The 22,601-nt window shown below is 51.3% G+C and overlaps 1 protein-coding gene across 1 annotated transcript in view; it reads left to right on the top strand.

Annotated features, from left to right (window-relative positions):
• The window catches only part of LOC147700490 (E3 ubiquitin-protein ligase TRIM11-like), a 120,138-nt gene extending 115,273 nt beyond the window's left edge, over positions 1-4,865 (top strand). Inside the window, exon 5 of the mRNA XM_086928437.1 lies at positions 4,031-4,865. Within this exon, the coding sequence (XP_086784563.1) occupies positions 4,031-4,536 (506 nt within the window). The 3' untranslated portion in view covers positions 4,537-4,865. The remainder of the gene's footprint in view (positions 1-4,030) is intronic.
• The last annotated feature ends 17,736 nt before the right edge of the window (positions 4,866-22,601 follow it).

Genomic DNA, 22,601 nt, shown 5'->3' on the forward strand with positions numbered 1-22,601 from the left:
GCATGGATCATTCACCCGAAGGAGTCCCTGTTTAGGAGCCAACTGAAGGAAGTGACCCGCTTGGGGCCACCTGGGTCCCTAATGACCACCTCTTGGACTTCAGTACCAAACGAAGAGTCGGTCAGACAGTAGAGAATACAAACTAATAACTCCTTCTTTATGTGCACTGAGAGTGGAGCCCCATCTGTACAGTCGCTATGAGTGCTACAGAGAGGACTGAAATCAAAAAGCATAAAGATAGAAGTGCTGAGATGCCTCCTTAACATCTGGGAGCCCACTGACCTCACCACTCACACTACACAATGGGTCACACTCGGATACATGGTCGCCAAGAGGAATATTGCTCAGCTCTTGGGGGCTTTGCATGCACCCACGATCACAGACTAGAAAAAAGATCTTGATTGATATATGCTAAGAGAAAAGACAGTGTACATGGCCAGAGGCGGCCCCCGGAAATGGACCAAGATATAGGACCCCTGGAATGAATACCATGACAATATATGTACGCTACCCCGTAATTTTGACTGTGATGATTCCCCCTCCCCGTGATTTCCAATGAGCTATCCTTGTATGTATATTTGGTCTCAGTGTAATCCCCTCTATTGACTTTTGTGGAACTGTACCTTAAGGTCGAGTCTGTTAATGAACAGATTTTTTTTTTTAAAGCATTAATATACATTATGCACACTTCATAACTGGGCAAACGCACACCCACAGGGGAATTTTCCAGGCAGCTGCAGTTGAATAGTGAAATACAAAAAAAAGATTTCAACTCTCATCTCTTACACAAACTAACATAGTCTAAGGTTGTTCCATCCTGGGCCCGCCACCAGACAAGTGGGAGAGGGTCTCTATCTAGTAAGAAAGGCATGCGCTAATAAGAACAGTGTACTCATTACTGAAAAAAACAAGCATTGACATAGCCAATAGGTCTCGCCTTTGGGACCTTATAAGTGTTTAGTTATCCAGCACAATATCCTTGATGCAACAACATCAAGTGGTGCATGGCTAAACACTTATAAGATCCCAAAGGGGAGACCCATAGGCTATGCCAATGCTTGTTAGAAAGAGCCATTGCTGGGTATTCCTGTAAAGATACTGTGACATGCATGTGTGGCCAATGAAACACCATGGAATCTCTCCCACTGCCCCTCGACCCCGCAACACAAGAGTGTCCACAGCACAGGTCTGTGTGTAACCGCAGACCTCACTCAGTTCTTCGCACTGTTAATTGTGAAATGAGTGCCAGTCAGTTGGATGAACGAAACTTCTCACTGAATGTGGAGTACCCAACCTGGGGATTACCAGCCACGCGACGCCGGGGGAACCACAGCCTTGAAGGTGGTGACGCCCACGTGCAGCAACAATTGACACATGTATTTTAAATGCACCAATGATCTTATTAAGGAAGGGACCACAAACTCTTCGTAGCATCTTCCATAGAAAGGGAGTGTGGCCCATCATTTCTTCACTCGTTATCCTGGAAGGGATAGTGTGCGCACCAGGAGCTGCAAGTCACCTGATATGCAAAGTCTGCAAACCATGCTTGGGTGGCCTCGTGACCGCACACGGTGCTTTTAAATGCTCAGAGATAAATAAATCATTGACTGCAAACTTGCTACCCTTTAGTATCACAAGAGAGGCTCAGTGCTGGAATAAGAGGGCAAGAGTTCACATTAGTGTCGCAAAAACATCAGTTATACCTTGGGCTCATTCCAAGGTCATGGTTGGAACTGACCTACACAAGAGCCTCCAGCCTCCCTGTTTGCATTAATGCATTATAATTTGCAGCTTTAAATCACAATTGAGAAAAGCCAAAGCTTCAGTGGACACTAGATTAGCCACCAGTGGATGCCTGGGCTTGTGCCTGTCTTAAATAGTTGTAATACAGTGCTATAGACACATTCTATGTAATGAGGATGTATATAGGGTGTGACTACTGATTTACAGAGCTTTGCTGAAGAATTTTCAGGCATTGCAGATTGTTGAATAATGTAGAATGTAGGGATGACCCACTTAGAAGTGGTTTAACTCACACCAGGGTTATAAACATGGCTCTAAGGTTGCATGCCACTGTTCTCATCTCAGGAATGTGTGTAGTGTAATTTACAAATAATGGAGGGCTGTCCATAGGGCCCGGCAGAAGGTGTCTTATCATTGGCAAATGCGTACCTGTTAACCTCTTCATTTAAATTTGAGCGTCATCTGAACTCTTGAGGAGGGTGACACTGCAAAGGTCAATAGAGCAAACACTTTTTGGGGAGTGTGTTGAATGTTTCTAATGACGGTGACCCTATTAAAGTCTATGGAGGCATTTTGTTTGTTCGGTGAGTGGATAGTACTACAAAGAGGGTAACATGTGCCAAATGTGATTGACTTGGCGGATATGTAATGTGCCCAGTGTATCGCAATGCACTTCCTTGACATCTCAATAGGGTTTTTAGACATTCTCACGTGATATGATACCACAGCTGTGCTTATTTGCATCACAATATGTTTTGTTTACATTGTATAAGGCCAGAATAGCCACGGATAAGTGCTATACAATAGGCCTATCTGGAGCATCGGCACCAGGAGTGGAGGGAGCATCAGCACCTTAGGTGGAGGGAGCATCAGCACATGGGATGGAGGGAGCATCAGCACCTGGGGTGGAGAGAGCATCTGCACCTTGAGTGGAGGGAGCATCAGCACCTGGGGTGGAGGGAGCATCAGCACCTGGGGTGGAGGGAGCATCAGCACCTCAGGTGGAGGGAGCATCAGCACCTCAGGTGGAGGGAGCATCAGCAACTGGGGTGGAGGGAGCATCAGCACATGGGATGGAGGGAGCATCAGCACTTGGGATGGAGGGAGCCTCAGCACCTGGGGTGGAGAGAGCATCAGCACCGTAGAAGGAGGGAGCCATTCGCCGTTTGCAGCTAGTGCAGAATCAGGCTGCCCGCCTGATTCATGGCCTGCCTAAATACCATCGAGCCACTCCCCTATTGCAGGCCTTGCACTGGCTGCCGGTGAAAGAGCGTGCCCTGTTTAAGCTTGGCTGCACCACTTTCCAGGCTAAAATAGGCACCGCCCCGGAATTTATCTGTTCTGCCATCACCCCCTGCATACCTGGACGAGAGCTTAGGTCCACTCATCAGGCTCTGTTAACCATCCCCCGCTTCAGCAAGAAAAAGACTGGCGGTACGAAATTCGCAGTGCTTGCTCCTGCGTTCTGGAACTCCCTTCCCTTGGAACTCCGCATGTCATCTTCCTATATTGAGTTCCGGAAGGGTCTCAAAACTTTTGTTTTTTCCCGAGCCTACAATGCTTAAATCCCCCTCTGCTCCTGCCTGCTTTCTCACAATCCAACAGCGCCAAGAAACCGCATGGTAAAAGTGCGCTATAGAAATGCTTTTAAATTCAAATTCAAATTCAGTACCTGGGGTGGACGGAGCATCAGCATCTGGGGTGGAGAGAGCATCAGTACCTTAGGTGGAAGGAGCATCAGCACCTGGGGTGGAGGGAGCATCAGCACCTTAGACTGAGGGAGCATCAGCACCTGGGGTGGAGGGAGCATCAGTAGCTGGGGTGGAGGGAGCATCAGCATCTGGGGTGTAGGGAGCATAAGCACTCAGTGTGTCATTACCTCTCCCTCCTCTCTCTGCAGTGCTGGAGTCTCCGGATGGGACAGTGACTTGTCTGAGGTCACACAGTGTGTCATTAACTCGCTTATCTCTCTGCAGTGCTGGGGTCTCTGGGTGGGACAGTGACTTGTCTGAGGTCACACAGTGTGTCATTAACTCTCTCTCCTCTCTCTGCAGTGCTGGGGTCTCTGGGTGGGACAGTGTCTTGTCTGAGGTCACACGGTATGTCATTAACTCTCTCTCCTCTCTCTGCAGTGCTGGGGTCTCTGGGTGGGACAGTGAATTGTCTGAGGTCACACAGTGTGTCATTAACTCTCCCTCCTCTCTCTGCAGTGCTGGGGTCTCTGGGTGGGACAGTGTCTTGTCTGAGGTCACACAGTGTGTCATTAACTCTCTCTCTCGCTCTGCAGCGCTGGTGACTCTGGATCCAGACACGGCTAATGAAGAGGTGATCCTGTCGGAGGACGGGAGACGTGTGAGACGGACAGACATACCGCAGCCCTGGCCGTTCACTCCCAAGAGAATCATTTCCTGTCCCTGCGTGCTGGGGCGGGAGGGGTTCACCTCTGGGAGGCATTACTGGGAGGTGCAGGAGGAGGGGTGGTGGGGTTATGTGGGGGTCGGAGGGGTCGGAGGGGGGAGTCTGGGAAGGGCGATCTTGGGGGGCTATGTGGGCAAGGCCCAAAATCTAATGATGATGGATCATGGTGATTACGAGACTCTCACCTTCTCTCCTGACTTCCTGTTCCCCCGTCCGCCCCTGAAGCTGGGGGTGTACCTTGACTATGAGGGGGAGCGGCTGTCCTTCTACAACCCAGACACCTGGGAGCATCTCCGCACCTTCAATTGCACCTTAACCGGGGAGGTGTACCCCTTATTCATGGTCTGGCCAGAATCAGACCTGCGCCTGGTGTAACAGAGCCCCCCCCCGGCCCCTACCAGGTCAATAAAAGGGCAGAGAGGGGCAGACAGGAGCCCCCCCAGCCCCTTTCATACCCGCTCTTACTTCCTGCATCTATTAACCCCCCCTTCCCCAAGGGCCTCCACACCTCCTTTCATCCACTGATAGACCTCCTTTCATCCACTGATAGACCTCCTTTCAACCCTGATAGACCTCCTTTCATCCACTGAAAGACCTCCTTTCATCCCCTTATAGACCTCCTTTTATCCACTGAAAGACCTCCTTTCACCCCCTGATAGACCTTCTTTCATCCACTAATAGACTCCACCTTGGGGTGGACAGTATTGCACTGTGAACTCCAGAGGGAGGGGGGAGCGGGAGATGTCTCTGAGGGAGGGGGAGCGAGAAATGTCTCTGAGGGAGGGGGGAGCGGGAGATGTCTCCGCGGGAGGGGGAGCGGGAGATGTCTCTAAGGGAAGGGGGAGCGGGAGATATCTCTGAGGGAGGAGGGAGCGGGAGATGTCTCTGAGGGAGGGGGGGCGGGAGATGTCCCTGAGGGAGGGGGAAGCTAGAGATGTCCTCAAGGGAGGGGGAGCGGGAGATGTCTCTGAGGGAGGGGGGAGCAGGAGATGTCTCTGAGGGAGGGGGGAAGCGGGAGATGTCTCTGAGGGAGGGGGGAAGCGGGAGATGTCTCTGAGGGAGGGGTGAGCGGGAGATGTCTCTGAGGGTGGGAGGAGTGGGAGATGTCCTCAAGGGAGGGGGAGCGGGAGATGTCCTCAATGGAGGGGGAGCGGGAGATGTCCCCGAGGAGGTGGGAATGAGAGATGGTCTCTGAGCTTTCTCTGGATCTGCTCCTAAAATCTGGAACTCTCTTCCACCCGAAATTCGGAGGATCTCTTACAAGGCCGCTGTCAAATTGGAAGCAAAAAAACTCCTCATGAAGACGTTCTTACCTTAGGAGGGACATTATATACACCTTTCTTGTACTTTATCTTCCGCCCGAAATGAATCAGACATTGTATCTTCTGATTCATTCCTGTATATGATTATTATTTGGTAGTGATTTTATTCCTGTACATCATTATTGTGTTTTCTCCCCTTTAATCATGATGTGACCTCGACTTGCCCGTCCCGCGCTCACCCAGTTCTGTAAAATGTTCTATTAGTTGTTCACCACTTGGTTTAATGCTTAGTAGAAGCCCCATATTACTCATGTTTAGATTTTGCTGGAGAATGGACTATTATTCTTGTGTATGATTGTTCACTTACTACCCTTATATCACCACGCTGCATCATATAGCCCCTCCTTGCCCACTCTGGACTTATAATTGCATTGTTATGTGTGAACTATTTGATCTCATGATTATTTTACTACCCATGTTTGATTCATGATCTGATTGTTACCTTTCCCTATAATTGTAAAGTGCTCTGATATCCTTCGGGATGAGGAAATGTGTTTTTTAATGACAATCCCTTTTTACTGGAATCCACTGATTTTTGCCATCTTGTGGCAAAAACTTCCACAGGGCCCACTTGGTTGTTTCCCCTTGAAATTTTGAAAGAAATTCCACCACCACGATAAAAACCCATTTTTACAGGCCTGCAATTCTGCCCAGAGACCGTCGCCCACCCAACCCCCGTTCTCTGCAGCCCGTCAAAAAGCAACATGGCCCTCACACCGAGTAAATGATCGATTCTTCCTGCTCCTGCTCCCAGCCTGACACACATCCCTGACACCATGGTCGGGTTGTCTGGACAATGGTCTGATTGCCGCATTCTCATCCAGAACAATCGGAGAATGGCTCGTAAAGCCGGGAGTTTTGATCAAGGCGACTGGGCAAAGAGACCTGAGGAAACCAAGCCCCGATCAAAGCAGAACCAACATTTGACTGTGTGCTTTACCTTGATCAGGTCACTAGCTGCAAACACCACCTGGATCCGGCTAATCAAAAATAAACTCTCTGATTAAACAATGGTCTTGCAGCCAAAAGGCTGGAGTATGAAATGTATAAAAGGCTTGTTAGCTACGGATTTAAGTAGCAGCCTCCTCTGTCGTGTCTTTGACTGGCTTTGGACTCTGTCCCATAGCCCGGGCTATTGAAATAAATCTGGGTTCCTCCTGCAGACGAAGGCTCCTGTGTCTCCTTTTACTATGTATGAAGGGTATGGGAGATTTGAGCGGTTCCCCCACTGCCGAGACCCTGTAAGTGGGTTATTCCGGTTGTTCAGGGATCTAGTCCGCGCTACATAAAACCTTATGAATAAAATAAATAAATACATGGAGAGGGGTGATCAGACGAGTGGGTTTGCTTGGGCTGGGGGGTTTGCTGGATGGGTTGCTGCACCTCACCTTCATACCGCTGTGTTTCTGCGCCTCACCTTCATACCGCTGTGTTTCTGCGCCTCACCTTCTTACCGCTGTGTTTCTGCGCCTCACCTTCATAGCGCTGTGTTGCTGTGCCTCACCTTCATACCGCTGTGTTTCTGCGCCTCACCTTCATACCGCTGTGTTGCTGCGCCTCACCTTCATAGCGCTGTGTTGCTGCGCCTCACCTTCATACCGCTGTGTTGCTGCGCCTCACCTTCATAGCGCTGTGTTGCTGTGCCTCACCTTCATACCGCTGTGTTTCTGCGCCTCACCTTCATACCGCTGTGTTGCTGCGCCTCACCTTCATAGCGCTGTGTTTCTGCGCCTCACCTTCTTACCGCTGTGTTTCTGCGCCTCACCTTCATAGCGCTGTGTTGCTGTGCCTCACCTTCATACCGCTGTGTTTCTGCGCCTCACCTTCTTACCGCTGTGTTTCTGCGCCTCACCTTCATAGCGCTGTGTTGCTGCGCCTCACCTTCATAGCGCTGTGTCGCTGCGCCTCACCTTCTTAGCGCTGTGTTGCTGTGCCTCACCTTCTTAGCGCTGTGTTGCTGCGCCTCACCTTCATACCGCTGTGTTTCTGCGCCTCACCTTCTTACCGCTGTGTTTCTGCGCCTCACCTTCTTAGCGCTGTGTTGCTGCGCCTCACCTTCATAGCGCTGTGTTGCTGCGCCTCACCTTCATACCGCTGTGTTTCTGCGCCTCACCTTCTTACCGCTGTGTTTCTGCGCCTCACCTTCTTAGCGCTGTGTTGCTGTGCCTCACCTTCTTAGCGCTGTGTTGCTGCGCCTCACCTTCGTAGCGCTGTGTTGCTGCGCCTCACCTCCATAGGGCTGTGTTGCTGAGCCTCACCTTCATAATAGACCAAAAAATATGCCAGAACTGATGTATGAATTCAACATTAAATTTTGCTCATAAGTTAGAAAAACTCATTCCAACCTAAGAATTTGCTAATAAATAGCGGTTTATTCAGTTAATTCAAAGAAAATTGTTTCAAACGAATTAATACATTTTATACAATACTACACCATTATATTATACAACACTCATTCAACTAGTCATCCATATCACATACATACAAAATCAGACATCCATATGTACACAGAATTAAAGAGTTATCACAAGGGAAATGAAAAAGAACGGAATTCAGAAAGAAAGAAACAAAGGCTGCTCAAACAATACTCATCTGTAATATACCATCTATCTATACATATATACACAACAGGAAAATAATCATGAACAACTTAAATGATGTCACACATTGTATATACACAGGTTAGAGCATTCAAGTTCGCACTTGTTTGAATTTTTCACTTTAGAGAGAGCAGCACTTTGCAGGGGGCCTACGCGTTTCGAGTCCTATACAATGAGGGGACTCTCATCAGGGCCGGAGGAATTATCTGGAAAGAAAAATATATATCTCCATGTCAGGTTTATGCTCGAGACCCTTTAAGAAACCTTTCAGCATAGAGACCAATTCTCTCACACAGCTTACCCTACTGGTCTGCTAGGCCACTTGACAGGTGTAGAAAGCAGGGATGCGGTCGGTAGCGCTCACTATGGGGGATAGCGTTGTCACACTGAGGAGTGAAGGGCAGCAATTAGCCTCCAGTGTTAAGACTAGGCTGGAACACATTAAAATGTGCTGAGGAGGACAGGTTCTTACCTCGCTTAATCAAAGTGGACCGGGGACGGAGTGGTTCTCCACTGTCTTGATCAAAAGGTGGATGCGGACGAGGTCAGGAGTGCCTTAAGGGAACATACAAGTGGCGGAGCATAAGAATCTTAAAGCCACCCTGGTGAACTGATACCCCCATTTAAAAAAACACAGGGTCAATGAGGAACTCGTACCTGTACAAAGTAGGCTTTTGGACTCAAAAGGCAGACGTCCCACACGAGTTTAGACGAATGCTGGGTAATAATCTTTAGACTCCTGCAATAGAGCCACAAAGTATAAGTACCACGGAGCCTTCAAAACGAACTGACACAAGCATAGAAATACTCCGCGTTTGAGGCACAATAGCAACGCACCTAAAGAAAGGGGTCTCCTCGTCTCGTTCGGCGTCTCCGAAGCGCTGATCCTTCGCGCATGCGCCGTGGATAGCGGGTCCGAAGATTGGTCCGTAAATGTAGCGAAGTCCGCGAGGGACGCTACTCTCTGGCGCGTGGGCGCTGGGGAGGTTGAAAAAAAGGGGTGGCAGTGTTAGAACACCGGCGCATGCTTCCTGCATTCTAGAGACAGTGTACCGGTTGAACACCAGGTACTAGTTATAGTTTATGATATAAAAACACAATTTAGAGGCGGACAGGTGGGGCCATGTAAAGGGCAGAAAGTCGACCAGATACTTCAGAGTTTATAAATCTCTGATAGTTCATTAAGGCCAGTGACGGCCGTGTTGAACTTTACAATTAGGAGTGCCTCCCTTTTGGAGAGTCTGGCATCCCAGTCTCCTCCTCTGGGATCGCGCTCCACCTTGGAGATTATGGTCCATTGCAGGTCCTTAATTTGATGGCACAGTCTGTTCCAATGATTTACCAGTGGAGCTGTTTCAACCCGATTTTTTAATCTGGATTTATGTTGGGAAATCCTTTGTCGTACCTCTTGGTTTGTTTTCCCGATATACAGGAGCCTCACCTTCATAGCGCTGTGTTGCTGCGTCTCACCTTTCTTAGCGCTGTGTTGCTGCGCCTCACCTTCTTAGCGCTGTGTTGCTGCGCCTCACCTTCTCAGTGCTGTGATGCTGCCCCTCACCTCCTTCATAGCGCTGTGATGCTGCTCCTCACCTTCTTAGCGCTGTGTTGCTGTGCCTCACCTTCTTAGCGCTGTGTTGCTGCACCTCACCTTCATAGCGCTGTGTTGCTGCTGTGCCTCACCTTCATAGCGCTGTGTTGCTGCTCCTCACCTTCTTAGCACTGTGTTCCTGCGCCTCACCTTCATAGCGCTGTGTTGCTGCGCATCACCTTCTTAGCACTGTGTTCCTGCGCCTCATCTTCTTAGCACTGTGTTGTTGCGCCTCACCTTCATAGCTCTGCACCTCACCTTCATAGCGCTGTGTTGCTGGACCTCACCTTCATAGCGTTGAGTTGCTGCGCCTCATCTTCTTAGCGCTATGTTGCTGTGCCTCACCTTCATAGCGCTGTACTCTGATGCAGATAGGTTTGTGATCTCTGTGACACGTGGCCAGCTCCAGCCTCCTCATTGGTGGCCTCATGTCCGTGACTCAGTGACGTCTGCTGCCCTCTCCTTCCAGTCACAGGTGAATAAAGTAAAGTTCTTCACCCTGAGCTGCGCCCCCTGCTGGCCCCCCAGGGTACAGTCACAGGACAGACACACATGGGGACAGAGTGATGGACTAATCAATTACAACTTTAATTATTACAACCATTAGAATACGATGCAAAACATAACAAGCATTGGCATAGCCAATAGGTCTCGCCTTTGGGACATTATAAGTGTTGAGCCACACAACAGTTGATGTTGTTGCGCCAAGGATATTGTGCTGCATAATTAAATACTTATAAGGTCCCAAAGGCAGGACCTATTGGCTATGCCAATGTTTGTTTATTTAACATCCACATTCACCTTCTGGTCGAGCTTTTCTGTCAGGAAGGTTCTTGCGCCAACGTATGTTCACATCTCTTGAGGTAGGTGCCAATCTGGAAACCCACGTTGATTCCAATGGGCTCTCAGGCAAGGTAGACAAAGACAAACTTAAGACAGACCTAAGACAGACTTAAGACAAACATAAGACAGACTTAAGACAGACTTGAGACAGACTTAAGACAGACTTAAGACAGACTTAAGTTAGTATTTTGTCTTAAGTTTGTCTTAAGTTAGTTCTGTGAATCGCCCTATTGAGGTGAAGTATTTTCGGCATCACGTGTGTGGTACAGAATGCAACATACAGACAGGTCCCAAGCTCCTGGTGAAGACAATGGCTCCCGTTACGTGATTGAGTGCAAAGCTCTAGGAGTACATGCTGTGCGGTGGATGAGCCAGCGAAGTGCAATGGTAGCGCTGACTATCGTTCAAAGTAGCTATATGTATCTTTTTTTAATTCTGGCAGTACTGGTAGAGTAAGAGAACTCTAAACCCCATGTTTCTTAGAAGTGTGTTTTCTCTGAAACAATCGTCCCCGACAATAGATCTCAAGTGTTATTTTTAGAGACCAGGAAATACTTGGAGAGGTTCTCTGTCAGGCATCGGTCTACCACTCTGTACAGTGCACAGGGTACAGGGGCACTTCAACGTCACAGAAGGAGAATACACACCGGGGGCTGGTGATCAGACAGTGCTGCTCTGAAGCGGTCGTAGGTTGTGACTGTAGCTCAGTACCCCCATTCTATAAGAAGTGCAAGTGCATTCGACTTCATGAGGACACTGACGGTGGCTACAAGCCTTTGTTTCCTTAATCAGTAATACCGGTGGGGCTGAGGAAGAGGGGAGTGCCAGTATTCAGGAGGTGGAGGGCCATGTGATGGGGATTCAGACTCAAAGCGAGGCTGAGGAATAATCATAGTCTTCAAGGAAAGAGTTTGTAGTAGATGATTTACTCAGTGTATGTTTGCTGGGACACAGAATGAAAGGAGAGCTGAAGTTCAATGTTCCTTCAAAGGAGGACTGAGGAAAACTGTTTGCAGACTAACTGTGGGAAGTATTGTAATGTCACAAGTGTGCTGTTCCACAGTTTACCACCTCTTGTTTGCAAGAGGTTGTGCTAAAGAATGAGCAGGAAGGATGAATGTAAGGCTAGAAGGAAGGTGCCATTCAACTTGGGAAAAGATCTGGCATTTACTGAAATGAAGATTGGAAGGCTACAGTTTGAATGTGACCTTCTAATGAACCCCAAGGACAGGAGCGATTGAGTGCAGATCAGGGTTTGAGTTAAAGGGTAGGTTTGGGAGGCCGATGTAAATCCTAAGGAGTAGCGTGGGTTTCAGAAGGAGGGGAGGGGCTGGAGCTGTAGCAAGGGGGGGTGAAGGAAGTTTGTTTGGCAACCAGAACAGGGCTTCATTTGAGGGCTGCAGTCTCATTCCATGTCCTCAATCCAAGTTCAAGATGGGGGAATCTGTGGGGCATTCAGAGTCCATATTTTATTTAATTTTAAAAACAGTTCCTTTACTTTCTGTTAATAGACAACAGTCTCAGCAGGACAATGGCTAATGGCTCCTATGCAGCGCATGCCCGCTGTGTAGGCGAGACCTAAAAAGACTGCAGAAACCACACGTACTCTTAAAGTGTAAAATGCACCCGTCTGCCACACTCATTCTTTGAGGCTTCTAGGCACTTAACCAGGCTTCCAAAGCTAGAGCTGGAGCTGAAACCTTAGCAAATGGTGACTTTTGTAACAAGGAATGGCATAGCCAATTGGTCTCACCTTTGGCACCTTATAAGTGTTTAGCCAGAGCTATTGGCTTTGCCAATGTTTTTAAACTGTGTGCCTGTTGAGCAGCATGTTGAAAAGTTATAATAAAAAAGTGTTAAAAGCTATTTTGTTACCTTATATATAACTAAGAAGACATTATGGACAAGTGACCGACCCTTTAAAAAAAAATAACATAAAAACTATTATCTACTTTTTTTTGTTCTTGAAGTGCTCGCAACATTTTTCTGCCTGTTCTAATGCTGGGTTGTAATAACTTTTTTTCTATGGGTGGGGGGGGGGAGACACACGGGAGTGTGGAGTTTCGGAAATGAGTGATCCCGAGCTGGTGCTGGTGAGGTGGTGCTCAGGTGGTACAGAGTGTTGCAGAGGTGGTGAGGAGTGACCATAAGTTGGTGCAGGTGAGATGGTGCTCAGGTGGTATTGAGTGATGCAGAGGTGGTGTAGAGTGATCCTGAGGTGGTGCTCAGTTGGTGCTCAGGTGGTGCAGTGTGATGCAGAGGCGGTGCAGAGTGATACCGAGCCGGTGCTGGTGAGGTGGTGCTCAGGTGGTACCGAGTGATGCAGAGGTGGTGCAGAGTGATCCCGAGCCGGTGCTGGTGAGGTGGTGCTCAGGTGGTGCAGGGTGATGCAGAGGTGGTGCAGAGTGAACCTGAGGTGGTGCTGGTGAGGTGGTGCTCAGGTGGTGCAGAGTGATGCAGAGGTGGTGCAGAGTGATCCTCAGTTGGTGCAGGGTGATCCTGATGTGGTGTTCAGGTGCTACAGAGTGATGCAGAGGTGGTGCAGTGATCCTGAGGTGGTGCTGATGAGGTGGTGCTCAGGTGTATCGGGGGATGCAGAGGTGGTGCAGATTGATCTTGAGGTGTTGCTGGTGAGGTGGTGCTCAGGTGGTTCCGACTGATGCAGAGGTGGGGCAGAGCGATCCAGAGGTGGTGTTCAGGTGGTACTGAGGGATGCAGAGGTGGGGCAGAGTGATCCTGAGGTGGTGCTGGTGAGGTGGTGCTCAGGTGGTGCAGAGTGATGCAGAGGTGGTGCAGAGTGATCCTCGGGTGGTGCAGGGTGATCCTGATGTGGTGTTCAGGTGCTACAGAGTGATGCAGAGGTGGTGCAGTGATCCTGAGGTGGTGCTGATGAGGTGGTGCTCAGGTGGTATCGGGGGATGCAGAGGTGGTGCAGATTGATCTTGAGGTGGTGCTGGTGAGGTGGTGCTCATGTGGTTCCGACTGATGCAGAGGTGGGGCAGAGTGATCCAGAGGTGGTGTTCAGGTGGTTCTGAGTGATGCAGAGGTGGTGCAGAGGTAGTGCAGAGTGATCACGGGGTGGTTCTGGTGAGGTGGTGCTCAGGTGGCACTGAGTAAGGCCGAGGTGGTGCAGAGTGATCCTGAGGTGGTCCTGGCTGGGGAAGTGTTGCTCAGGTGGTACCGGGGAATGCAGATGTGGTGCAGAGTGATGCATAAGTGGTGCTGGCGAGGTGATGCAGAGGTGGTGCTTGTGAGGTGGTGCTCAGGTGGTACCGGGGGATGCAGAGGTGGTGCAGAGTGATCCTGAGGTGGGGCTGGTGAGGTGGTGCTCAGGTGGTACCGAGGGATGCAGAGGTGGGGCAGAGTGATCCCGAGGTGATGCCCAGGTGGTACTGAGTGATGCAGAGGTGGTGCAGAGGTAGTGCAGAGTGATCACGAGGTGGTTCTGGTGAGGTGGTGCTCATATTTCACTGAGTGAGGCAAAGGTGGTGCAGAGTGATCCTGAGGTGGTGCTGGTTGGTGAGGTGTTGCTCAGGTGGTACCGAGGGATGCAGATGTGGTGCAAAGTGATCCTGAGGTGGTGCTGGTAAGGTGGTGCAGAGTGATGCAGAGTGATGCTGAGGTGGTGCAGAGTGATCCTGAGATCGTCCTGGTGAGGTGATGCTCAGGTGGTACCGAGTGATGTAGAAGTGGTGCAGAATGATCCTGAGGTGATGCTCATGTGACACCAAGTGATGCAGAGGTGGTGCAGAGTGACCCTGAGGTGGTGCAGAGTGATCCTGAGGTGGTGTTCAGGTGGTGCAGAGTGATGCAGAGGTGGTGCAGAGTGATCCTGAGGTGGAGCTGGTGAGGTGGTGCTCAGGTGGTACAGAGGGATGCAGAGGTGGTGCAGAGTGATCCCGAGGTAGTGTTGGTGAGGTGGTGCTCAGGTGGTACCGAGTGATGCAGATGTGGTGCAGAGTGATGCAGAGGTGGTGCTTGTGAGGTGATGCAGAGTGATGCAGAGGTGGTGCTGGTGAGGTGATGCAGAGTGATCCTGAGGTAGTGCTCAGGTGCTACCGAGTGATGCAGAGGTGGAGCTGATGAGGTGGTGCTCAGGTGGTGCAGAGTGATGCAGAGGTGGTGCAGAGTAATCCTGAGGTGGTGCTGTTGAGGTGGTGCAGAGTGATGCAGAGGTGGTGCTGGTGAGGTGGTGCTCAGGTGGTACCGAGTGATGCAGAGGTGGTGCAGAGTGATCCTGAGGTGGTGCAGGTGAGGTGGTGCAGAGTGATGCAGAGGTGGTGCTGGTGAGCTGGTGCTCAAGTGGTACTGAGTGATGCAGAGGTGGTGCAGAGTTATCCTGAGGTGGTGCTGGTGAGATGGTGCTCAGGTCGTACCGAGAGATGCAGAGGTGGTGCAGAGTGATCCTGAGGTGGCGCTGATGAGATGGTGCTCAGGTCGTACCGAGTGATGCAGAGGTGGTGCAGAGTGATCCTGAGGTGGCGCTGATGAGGTGGTGCTCAGGTGGTGCTGAGCAATGCAGAGGTGGTGCACAGTGATATTGAGGTGGTGCAGGTGGGGTAGTGCTTAGAAGGTGCCGAGTGATGCAGAGGTGGTGCAGATTGATCCTGATGTGGTGCTGGTGAGGTGGTGCTAGGGTGGTTCCGACTGATGCAGAGTGATCCTGAGGTCGTGCTCAGGTGGTACCGAGTGATGCAGAGATGGTGCAGAGTTACACTGAGGTGGTGCTGGTGAGGTGGTGCTCAGGTGGTACTGAGTAATGCAGAGATGGTGCAGAGTGACACTGAGGTGGTGCTGGTGAGGTGGTGCTCAGGGGGTACCGAGTGATGTACAGGTGGTGCAGAGTGATCTTGAGGTGGTGCTGGTGAGGTGGTGGTCATGTGATACTGAGTGATGCAGAGGTGGTGCAGAGTGATCCTGAGGAGGTGCTGGTGAGGTGGTGCTCAGGTGATATCGAGTGATGCAGAGGTGTTGCAGAGTGATCCTGAGGTGGTGATGGGGATCTGGTGCTCAGATGGTACTGAGTGATGCAGAGGTGGTGCAGAGTGATCCTGAGGTGGTGCCGGTTAGGTGGCGCTCAGGTGGTACCGAGTGACGCAGAGTTGGTGCAGATTGATCCTGAGTGGTGCTGGTGAGGTGGTGCTCAGGTGGTTCCGACTGATTCTGAGTGATCCTGAGGTGGTGCTGGCTGGTGAGGTGTTGCTCAGGTGGTACTGTGTGATGCAGATGTGGTGCAGAGTGATGCAGAGGTGGTGCTGGTGAGGTGGTGCTCAAGTGGTACCGAGTGATGCAGAGGTGGTGCAGAGTGATCCTGAGGTGGTGCTGGTGAGGTGGTGCTCAGGTCGTACTGAGTGATGCAGAGGTGGTGCAGAGTGATCCTGAGGTGGTGCTGGTGAGGTGGTGCTCAGGGGGTACCGAGTGATGTACAGGTGGTGCAGAGTGATCTTGAGGTGGTGCTGGTGAGGTGGTGGTCATGTGATACTGAGTGATGCAGAGGTGGTGCAGAGTGATCCTGAGGAGGTGCTGGTGAGGTGGTGCTCAGGTGATATCGAGTGATGCAGAGGCGTTGCAGAGTGATCCTGAGGTGGTGATGGGGATCTGGTGCTCAGATGGTACTGAGTGATGCAGAGGTGGTGCAGAGTGATCCTGAGGTGGTGCCGGTTAGGTGGCGCTCAGGTGGTACCGAGTGACGCAGAGGTGGTGCAGATTGATCCTGAGTGGTGCTGGTGAGGTGGTGCTCAGGTGGTTCCGACTGATTCTGAGTGATCCTGAGGTGGTGCTGGCTGGTGAGGTGTTGCTCAGGTGGTACTGTGTGATGCAGATGTGGTGCAGAGTGATGCAGAGGTGGTGCTGGTGAGGTGGTGCAGAGTGATGCAGAGGTGGTGCTGGTGAGCTGGTGCTCAAGTGGTACCGAGTGATGCAGAGGTGGTGCAGAGTGATCCTGAGGTGGTGCTGGTGAGGTGGTGCTCAGGTCGTACTGAGTGATGCAGAGGTGGTGCAGAGTGATCCTGAGGTGGTGCTGATGAGGTGGTGCTCAGGTGGTGCCGAGCAATGCAGAGGTGGTGCACAGTGATATTGAGGTGGTGCAGGTGGGATAGTGCTTAGAAGGTACCGAGTGATGCAGAGGTGGTGCAGATTGATCCTGAGGTGGTGCTGGTGAGGTGGTGCTAGGGTGGTTCTGACTGATGCAGAGTGATCCTAAGGTCGTGCTCAGGTGGTACCGAGTGATGCAGAGATGGTGCCGAGTTACACTGAGGTGGTGCTGGTGAGGTGGTGCTCAGGTGGTACCGAGTGATGTACAGGTGGTGCAGAGTGATCTTGAGGTGGTGCTGGTGAGGTGGTGCTCATGTGGTACCGAGTGATGCAGAGGTGGTGCAGAGTGATCCTAAGGTGGTGCTGGTGAGCTGGTGCTCAGGTGATATCGAGTGATGCAGAGGTGTTGCAGAGTGATCCTGAGGTGGTGATGGTGAGCTGGTTCTCAGATGATACTGAGTGATGCAGAGGTGGTGCAGAGAGATCCTGAGGTGGTGCTGGTGAGGTGGTGCTCAGGTGGTACCGAGTGATGCAGAGGTGGTGCAGATTGATCTTGAGGTGGTGCTGGTGAGGTGGTGCTCAAGTGGTTCCGACTGATGCAGAGTGATCCTGAGGTGGTGCTGGCTGGTGAGGTGTTGCTCAGGTGGTACAGAGTAATGCAGATGTGGTGCAGAGTGATGCAGAGGTGGTGGTGGTGAGGTGATGCAGAGTGATGCAGAGGTGGTGCTAGTGAGGTGATGCAGAGTGATCCTGAGGTGGTGCTCAGGTTGTACCAAGTGACACAGAGTGATCCTGAGTTTGTGCTCAGGGGGGAGTGATGCAGAGGTGGTGCAGAGTGATCCTGAGGTGGAGCTGACGAGGTGGTGCTCAGGTGGTACCAAGTGATGCTGAGGTGATGCAGAGTGATCCTGAGGTGGTGCTGTTGAGGTCGTGCTCAGGTGGTACCAAGTGATGCAGAGGTGGTGCAGAGTGATCCTGAGGTGGTGCTGGTGAGATGGTGCAGAGTGATGCAGAGGTGGTGCTGGTGATGTGGTGCTCAAGTGGTACTGAGTGATGCAGAGGTGGTGCAAAGTGATCCTGAGGTGGTGCTGGTGAGGTGGTGCTCAGGTCATACCGAGTGATGCAGAGGTGGTGCAGAGTGATCATGAGGTGGCGCTGGTGAGGTGGTGCTCAGGTGGTGCCGAATGATGCACAGTGATCCTGAGATCGTGCTCAGGTGGTACCGAGTGATGCAGAGATGGTGCAGAGTGATATTGAGGTGGTGCAGGTGAGGTAGTGCTTAGGTGGTACCGAGTGATGCAGAGGTGGTGCAGAGTGATATTGAGGTGGTGCAGGTGAGGTAGTGCTTAGGTGGTACCGAGTGATGCAGAGGTGGTGCAGATTGATCCTGAGGTTGTGCTGGTGCGGTGGTGCTCAGGTGGTTCCGAATGATGCACAGTGATCCTGAGATCGTGCTCAGGTGGTACCGAGTGATGCAGAGATGGTGCAGAGTTACACTGAGGTGGTACTGGTGAGGTGGTGCTCAGGTGGTACTGAGTGATGCAGAGATTGTGCAGAGTGACCCTGAGGTGGTGCTGGTGAGGTGGTGCTCAGGTGGTACCAAGTGATGTAGAGGTGGTGCAGAGTGATCTTGAGGGGGTGCTGGTGAGGTGGTGCTTATGTGGTACCGAGTGATGCAGAGGTGGTGCAGAGTGATCCTGAGGTGGTGCTGGTGAGGTGATGCTCAGGTGGTACTGAGTGATGCAGAGGTAGTGCAGAGTGATCCTGAGGTGGCGCTGGTGAGGTGGTGCTCAGATGGTTCCCAGCAATGCAGAGGTAGTGTAGAGTGATGCAGAGGTGGTGCAGATTGATCCTGAGGTGGTGCTGGTGAGGTGGTGCTCAGGTGGTTCGGACTGATGCAGAAAGATCCTGAGGTGATGCTCAGGTGGTACCGAGTAATACAGAGTGATCCTGAGGTGGTGCTGGTGAGGTGGTGCTCAGGTGGTACCGAGTGATGCAGATATGGTGCAGAGTGACCCTGAGGTGGTGCTGGTGAGGTGGTGTTAGGTGGTACCGAGTGATGCAGAGATGGGTCTGAGTGACCCTGAGGTGGTGCTGATGAGGGGGTGCTCAGGGGGTATTGAGTGAAGCAGAGGTGTTGCAGAGATCTCCTAAGGTGGTGCTGGTGAGGTAGTGCTCAGGTTGTACCTAGTGATGCAGAGGTGGTGCCGAGTGATCCTGAGGTGGTATTGGTGAGGTGGTGCAGAGAGATGCAGAGTGATGCTGAGGTCGTGCAGAGTGATCCTGAGGTGGTGCTGGTGAGGTGGTGCTCAGGTGGTACTGAGTGATGCAGTGGTGGTGCAGAGTGATCCTGAGGTGGTGTTGGTGATGTGGTGCTCAGGTGGTACCGAGTCATGTAGAAGTGGTGCAGAGTGATCCTGAGGTGATGCTCATGTGACAACAAGTAAAGCAGAGGTCGTGCAGAGTGACCCTGAGGTGGTGCAGAGTGATCCTGAGGTGGTGTTCAGGTGGTGCAGAGTGATGCAGAGGTGGTGCAGAGTGATCCTGAGGAGGAGCTGGTGAGGTGGTGCTCAGGTGGTACAGAGGGATGTATAGGTGGTGCAGAGTGATCCCGAGGTGGTGCTGGTGAGGTGGTGCTCAGATGGCACCGAGTGAGGCAAAGGTGGTACAGAGTGATGCAGAGGTGGTGCTTGTGAGGTGATGCAGAGTGATGCAGAGGTGGTGCTGGTGAGGTGATGCAGAGTGATCCTGAGGTGGTGCTCAGGTGGTACCGAGTGATATAGAGTGATCCTGAGTTTGTGCTCAGGTGGTACTGAGTGATGCAGAGGTGGTGCAGAGTGATCCTGAGTTGGAGCTGATGAGGTGGTGCAGAGTGATGCAGAGGTGGTACTGGTGAGCTGGTGCTCAGGTGGTACCGAGTGATGTAGAGGTGGTGCAGAGTGATCCTGAGGTGGTGCTGGGAGGTGGTGCTCAGGTCAAACCGAGCGATGCAGAGGTGGTGCAGAGTGATCCTGAGGTGGCGCTGGTGAGGTGGTGCTCAGGTGGTGCCGAGCAATGCAGAGGTGGTGCAGAGTGATATTGAGGTGGTGCAGGTGAGGTAGAGCTTAGGTGGTACTGAGTGATGCAGAGGTGGTGCAGATTGATCCTAAGGTGGTGCTGGTGAGGTGGTGCTCAGGTGGTTCCGACAGATGCAGAGTGATTCTGAGGTTGTGCTCAGGTGGTACCGAGTGATGCAGAGATGGTGCAGAGTTACACTGAGGTGGTGCTGGTGAGGTGGTGCTCAGGTGGTACTGAGTGATGCAGAGATGGTGCAGAGTGACCCTGAGGTGGTGCTGTTGAGGTGGTGCTCATGTGGTACCGTGTGATGCAGAGGTAGTGCAGAGTGATCCTGAGGTGGTGCTGGTGAGGTTGTGCTCAGGTGGTATCGAGTGATGCAGAGGTGTTGCAGAGTGATCCTGAGGTGGTGATGGTGAGCTGGTGCTCGGATGGTACTGAGTGATGCAGAGGTGGTGCAGAGTGATCCTGAGATGGTGCTGGTGAGGTGGTGCTCAGGTGGTGCCGAGCAATGCAGAGGTGGTGTAGAGTGATACTGAGGTGGTCCAGGTGAGGTAGTACTCAGGTGGTACCGAGTGATGCAGAGGTGGTGCAGATTGATCCTGAGGTGGTGCTGTTGAGGTGGTGCTCATGTGGTACCGAGTGATGCAGAGGTAGTGCAGAGTGATCCTGAGGTGGTGCTGGTGAGGTTGTGCTCAGGTGGTATCGAGTGATGCAGAGGTGTTGCAGAGTGATCCTGAGGTGGTGATGGTGAGCTGGTGCTCGGATGGTACTGAGTGATGCGGAGGTGGTGCAGAGTGATCCTGAATTGGCGCTGGTGAGGTGGTGCTCAGGTGGTGCCGAGCAATGCAGAGGTGGTGTAGAGTGATACTGAGGTGGTCCAGGTGAGGTAGTACTCAGGTGGTACCGAGTGATGCAGAGGTGGTGCAGATTGATCCTGAGGTGGTGCTGGTGAGGTGGTGCTCAGGTGGTTCCAACTGATGCATAGTGATCCTGAGGTGATGCTCAGTTGGTACCGAGTAATACAGAGTGATCCTGAGGTGGTGCTGGTGAGGTGGTGCTCAGGTGGTTCCAACTGATGCATAGTGATCCTGAGGTGATGCTCAGGTGGTACCGAGTAATACAGAGTGATCCTGAGGTGGTCCTGGTGAGGTGGTGCTCAGGTGGTACCGAGTGATGCAGATGTGGTGCAGAGTGACCCTGAGGTTGTGCTGGTGCGGTCGTTCTCAGGTGCTACTGAGTGATGCAGAGATGGGGCAGAGTGACCCTGAGGTGGTGCTAGTAAGGTGGTGCTAAGGTGGTATTGAGTGATGCAGAGGTGTTGCAGAGTTCTCCTAAGGTGGTGGTGGTGATGAGCTGGTGCTCAGGTTCTACCTAGTGATGCAGAGGTGTTGCAGAGTGATCCTTAGGTGGTGCTGGTGAGGTGGTGCTCAGGTGGTACCGAGTGATGCAGAGGTGGTGCAGAGTGATCCTGAGATGGTGTTGGTGAGGTGGTACCGTGTTATGCAGAGGTGCTGATGGTGAGGTGGTGCTCAGGTGGTACAGGGTGATGTAGAGGTGGTGCAGAGTGATCGTGAGGTGGTGCTGGTGAGGTGATGCTCAGGTGGTACCGAGTGATGTAGAGGTGGTGCAGAGTGATCCTGAGGTGGTGCTGGTGAGGTGGTGCTCAGGTGGTGCTGCACTGATGCTGAAATGGTGCTACATTGTACTGAGTTGCTGAAGAGGTGGAGTTGCCCTAGTGTTGAAGTGGGCTGCTCTAGTCGTGGTGCACTGATGTAGAGGTGGTGCTGTGTTGATGCGGACCTGGTGCTTAGGTGGTGCTAAGCTGGTGCTCAGGAGGTACTTTTTTGAGGTGGTGCTGTGGTGATGCTGAAGTGGTGCTGTATTGTGCTGAGATGCTGATGAGGTGGAGCTACACTGGTGCTTAGGTGGGGCTGCGCTGGTGGTGGTGCACTGATGCAGAGGCAGTTCTGTGTTGATGTTGAGGTGGGTCTGTGCTGATGTTGAGGTGGTGCTATGCTGATGTTGAGGGTGTGATTTGCTGATGTTGAGATGGTGCTATGCTGAGGTGGTGCTGTGCTGAGTCTGGGTGCACTCAAAGAGATCTAAAATTTTCTGATAATTATAGCTTTGCGAGTGGATTCACGTTTGCAGGTATTTACAAACATGGAAAAGTAAGTGGGAACAGCTACACTTGTCTAAATAGCTATAAAATGAGTATATGAACTTGCAAACTCTTTTTTCACTTTTTCCCAGGGAAAAGGGAAATCCATTCTCTGGCATCCCAAGTAACTTTGACAGTGTTGCCACGCCCATCTTCACATTAAAAACAATGGTTATTGCTGAGTTTGTTAGGAACCACAGTGTTCACTGGTTTGTGTACAAACCAGATAACTGGGACTGTTTTATATCAAAATATACATTTTGAGCGTGGAGACCAAAAACCCCTAATAAGGGGGGACCGTAAAGGATATTAATTCCTCGATAAAGCTTTCCCAGGTTAGTCGACTGTCTAGGAAGGCAGGCTGTGGGATCTTGTTCAATTTCCAAAAATCAAAAGATCTTTTAAATGAAGCGGGCCGTTGAGCATAGAGACCTGTTCTGCAACGTTTAGAGGGAGGCCGTTGTTCTCTCAATAACTAACGCATTTCACCTTTCTTGGCCAATTCACACAAATCAGCTTCAGTTAAAAAGCAAAAAGAAATGCAGAGATTATAATGGGTCATTAAAGTGAACAAAATTTAAAAGTTATGACGCCGCCGCTAATGTGGAGCTCAAATAAACTAAAATTAGAATAAATTAAAGCCCTTGTAAAAGACCAGGATGGACAGTCTAGACCCCACAGAGCGGGGTTGGATTTAGATCAAAAATAGGCCCGGGCACAAAAACACTTAACATAAACGGGTTGCTACCATCAGAAGGAGCCAGGGGGTGGGTTGTGCGGATTGAAAGTGCCTTGGGGGGGCATTAAGCATTTACAGTATTGCTAAATGCAAGCAG

Source organism: Lissotriton vulgaris, chromosome 7 (genome assembly GCF_964263255.1).
Source record: "Lissotriton vulgaris chromosome 7, aLisVul1.2, whole genome shotgun sequence".
Taxonomy (NCBI): Eukaryota; Metazoa; Chordata; class Amphibia; order Caudata; family Salamandridae; genus Lissotriton; species Lissotriton vulgaris.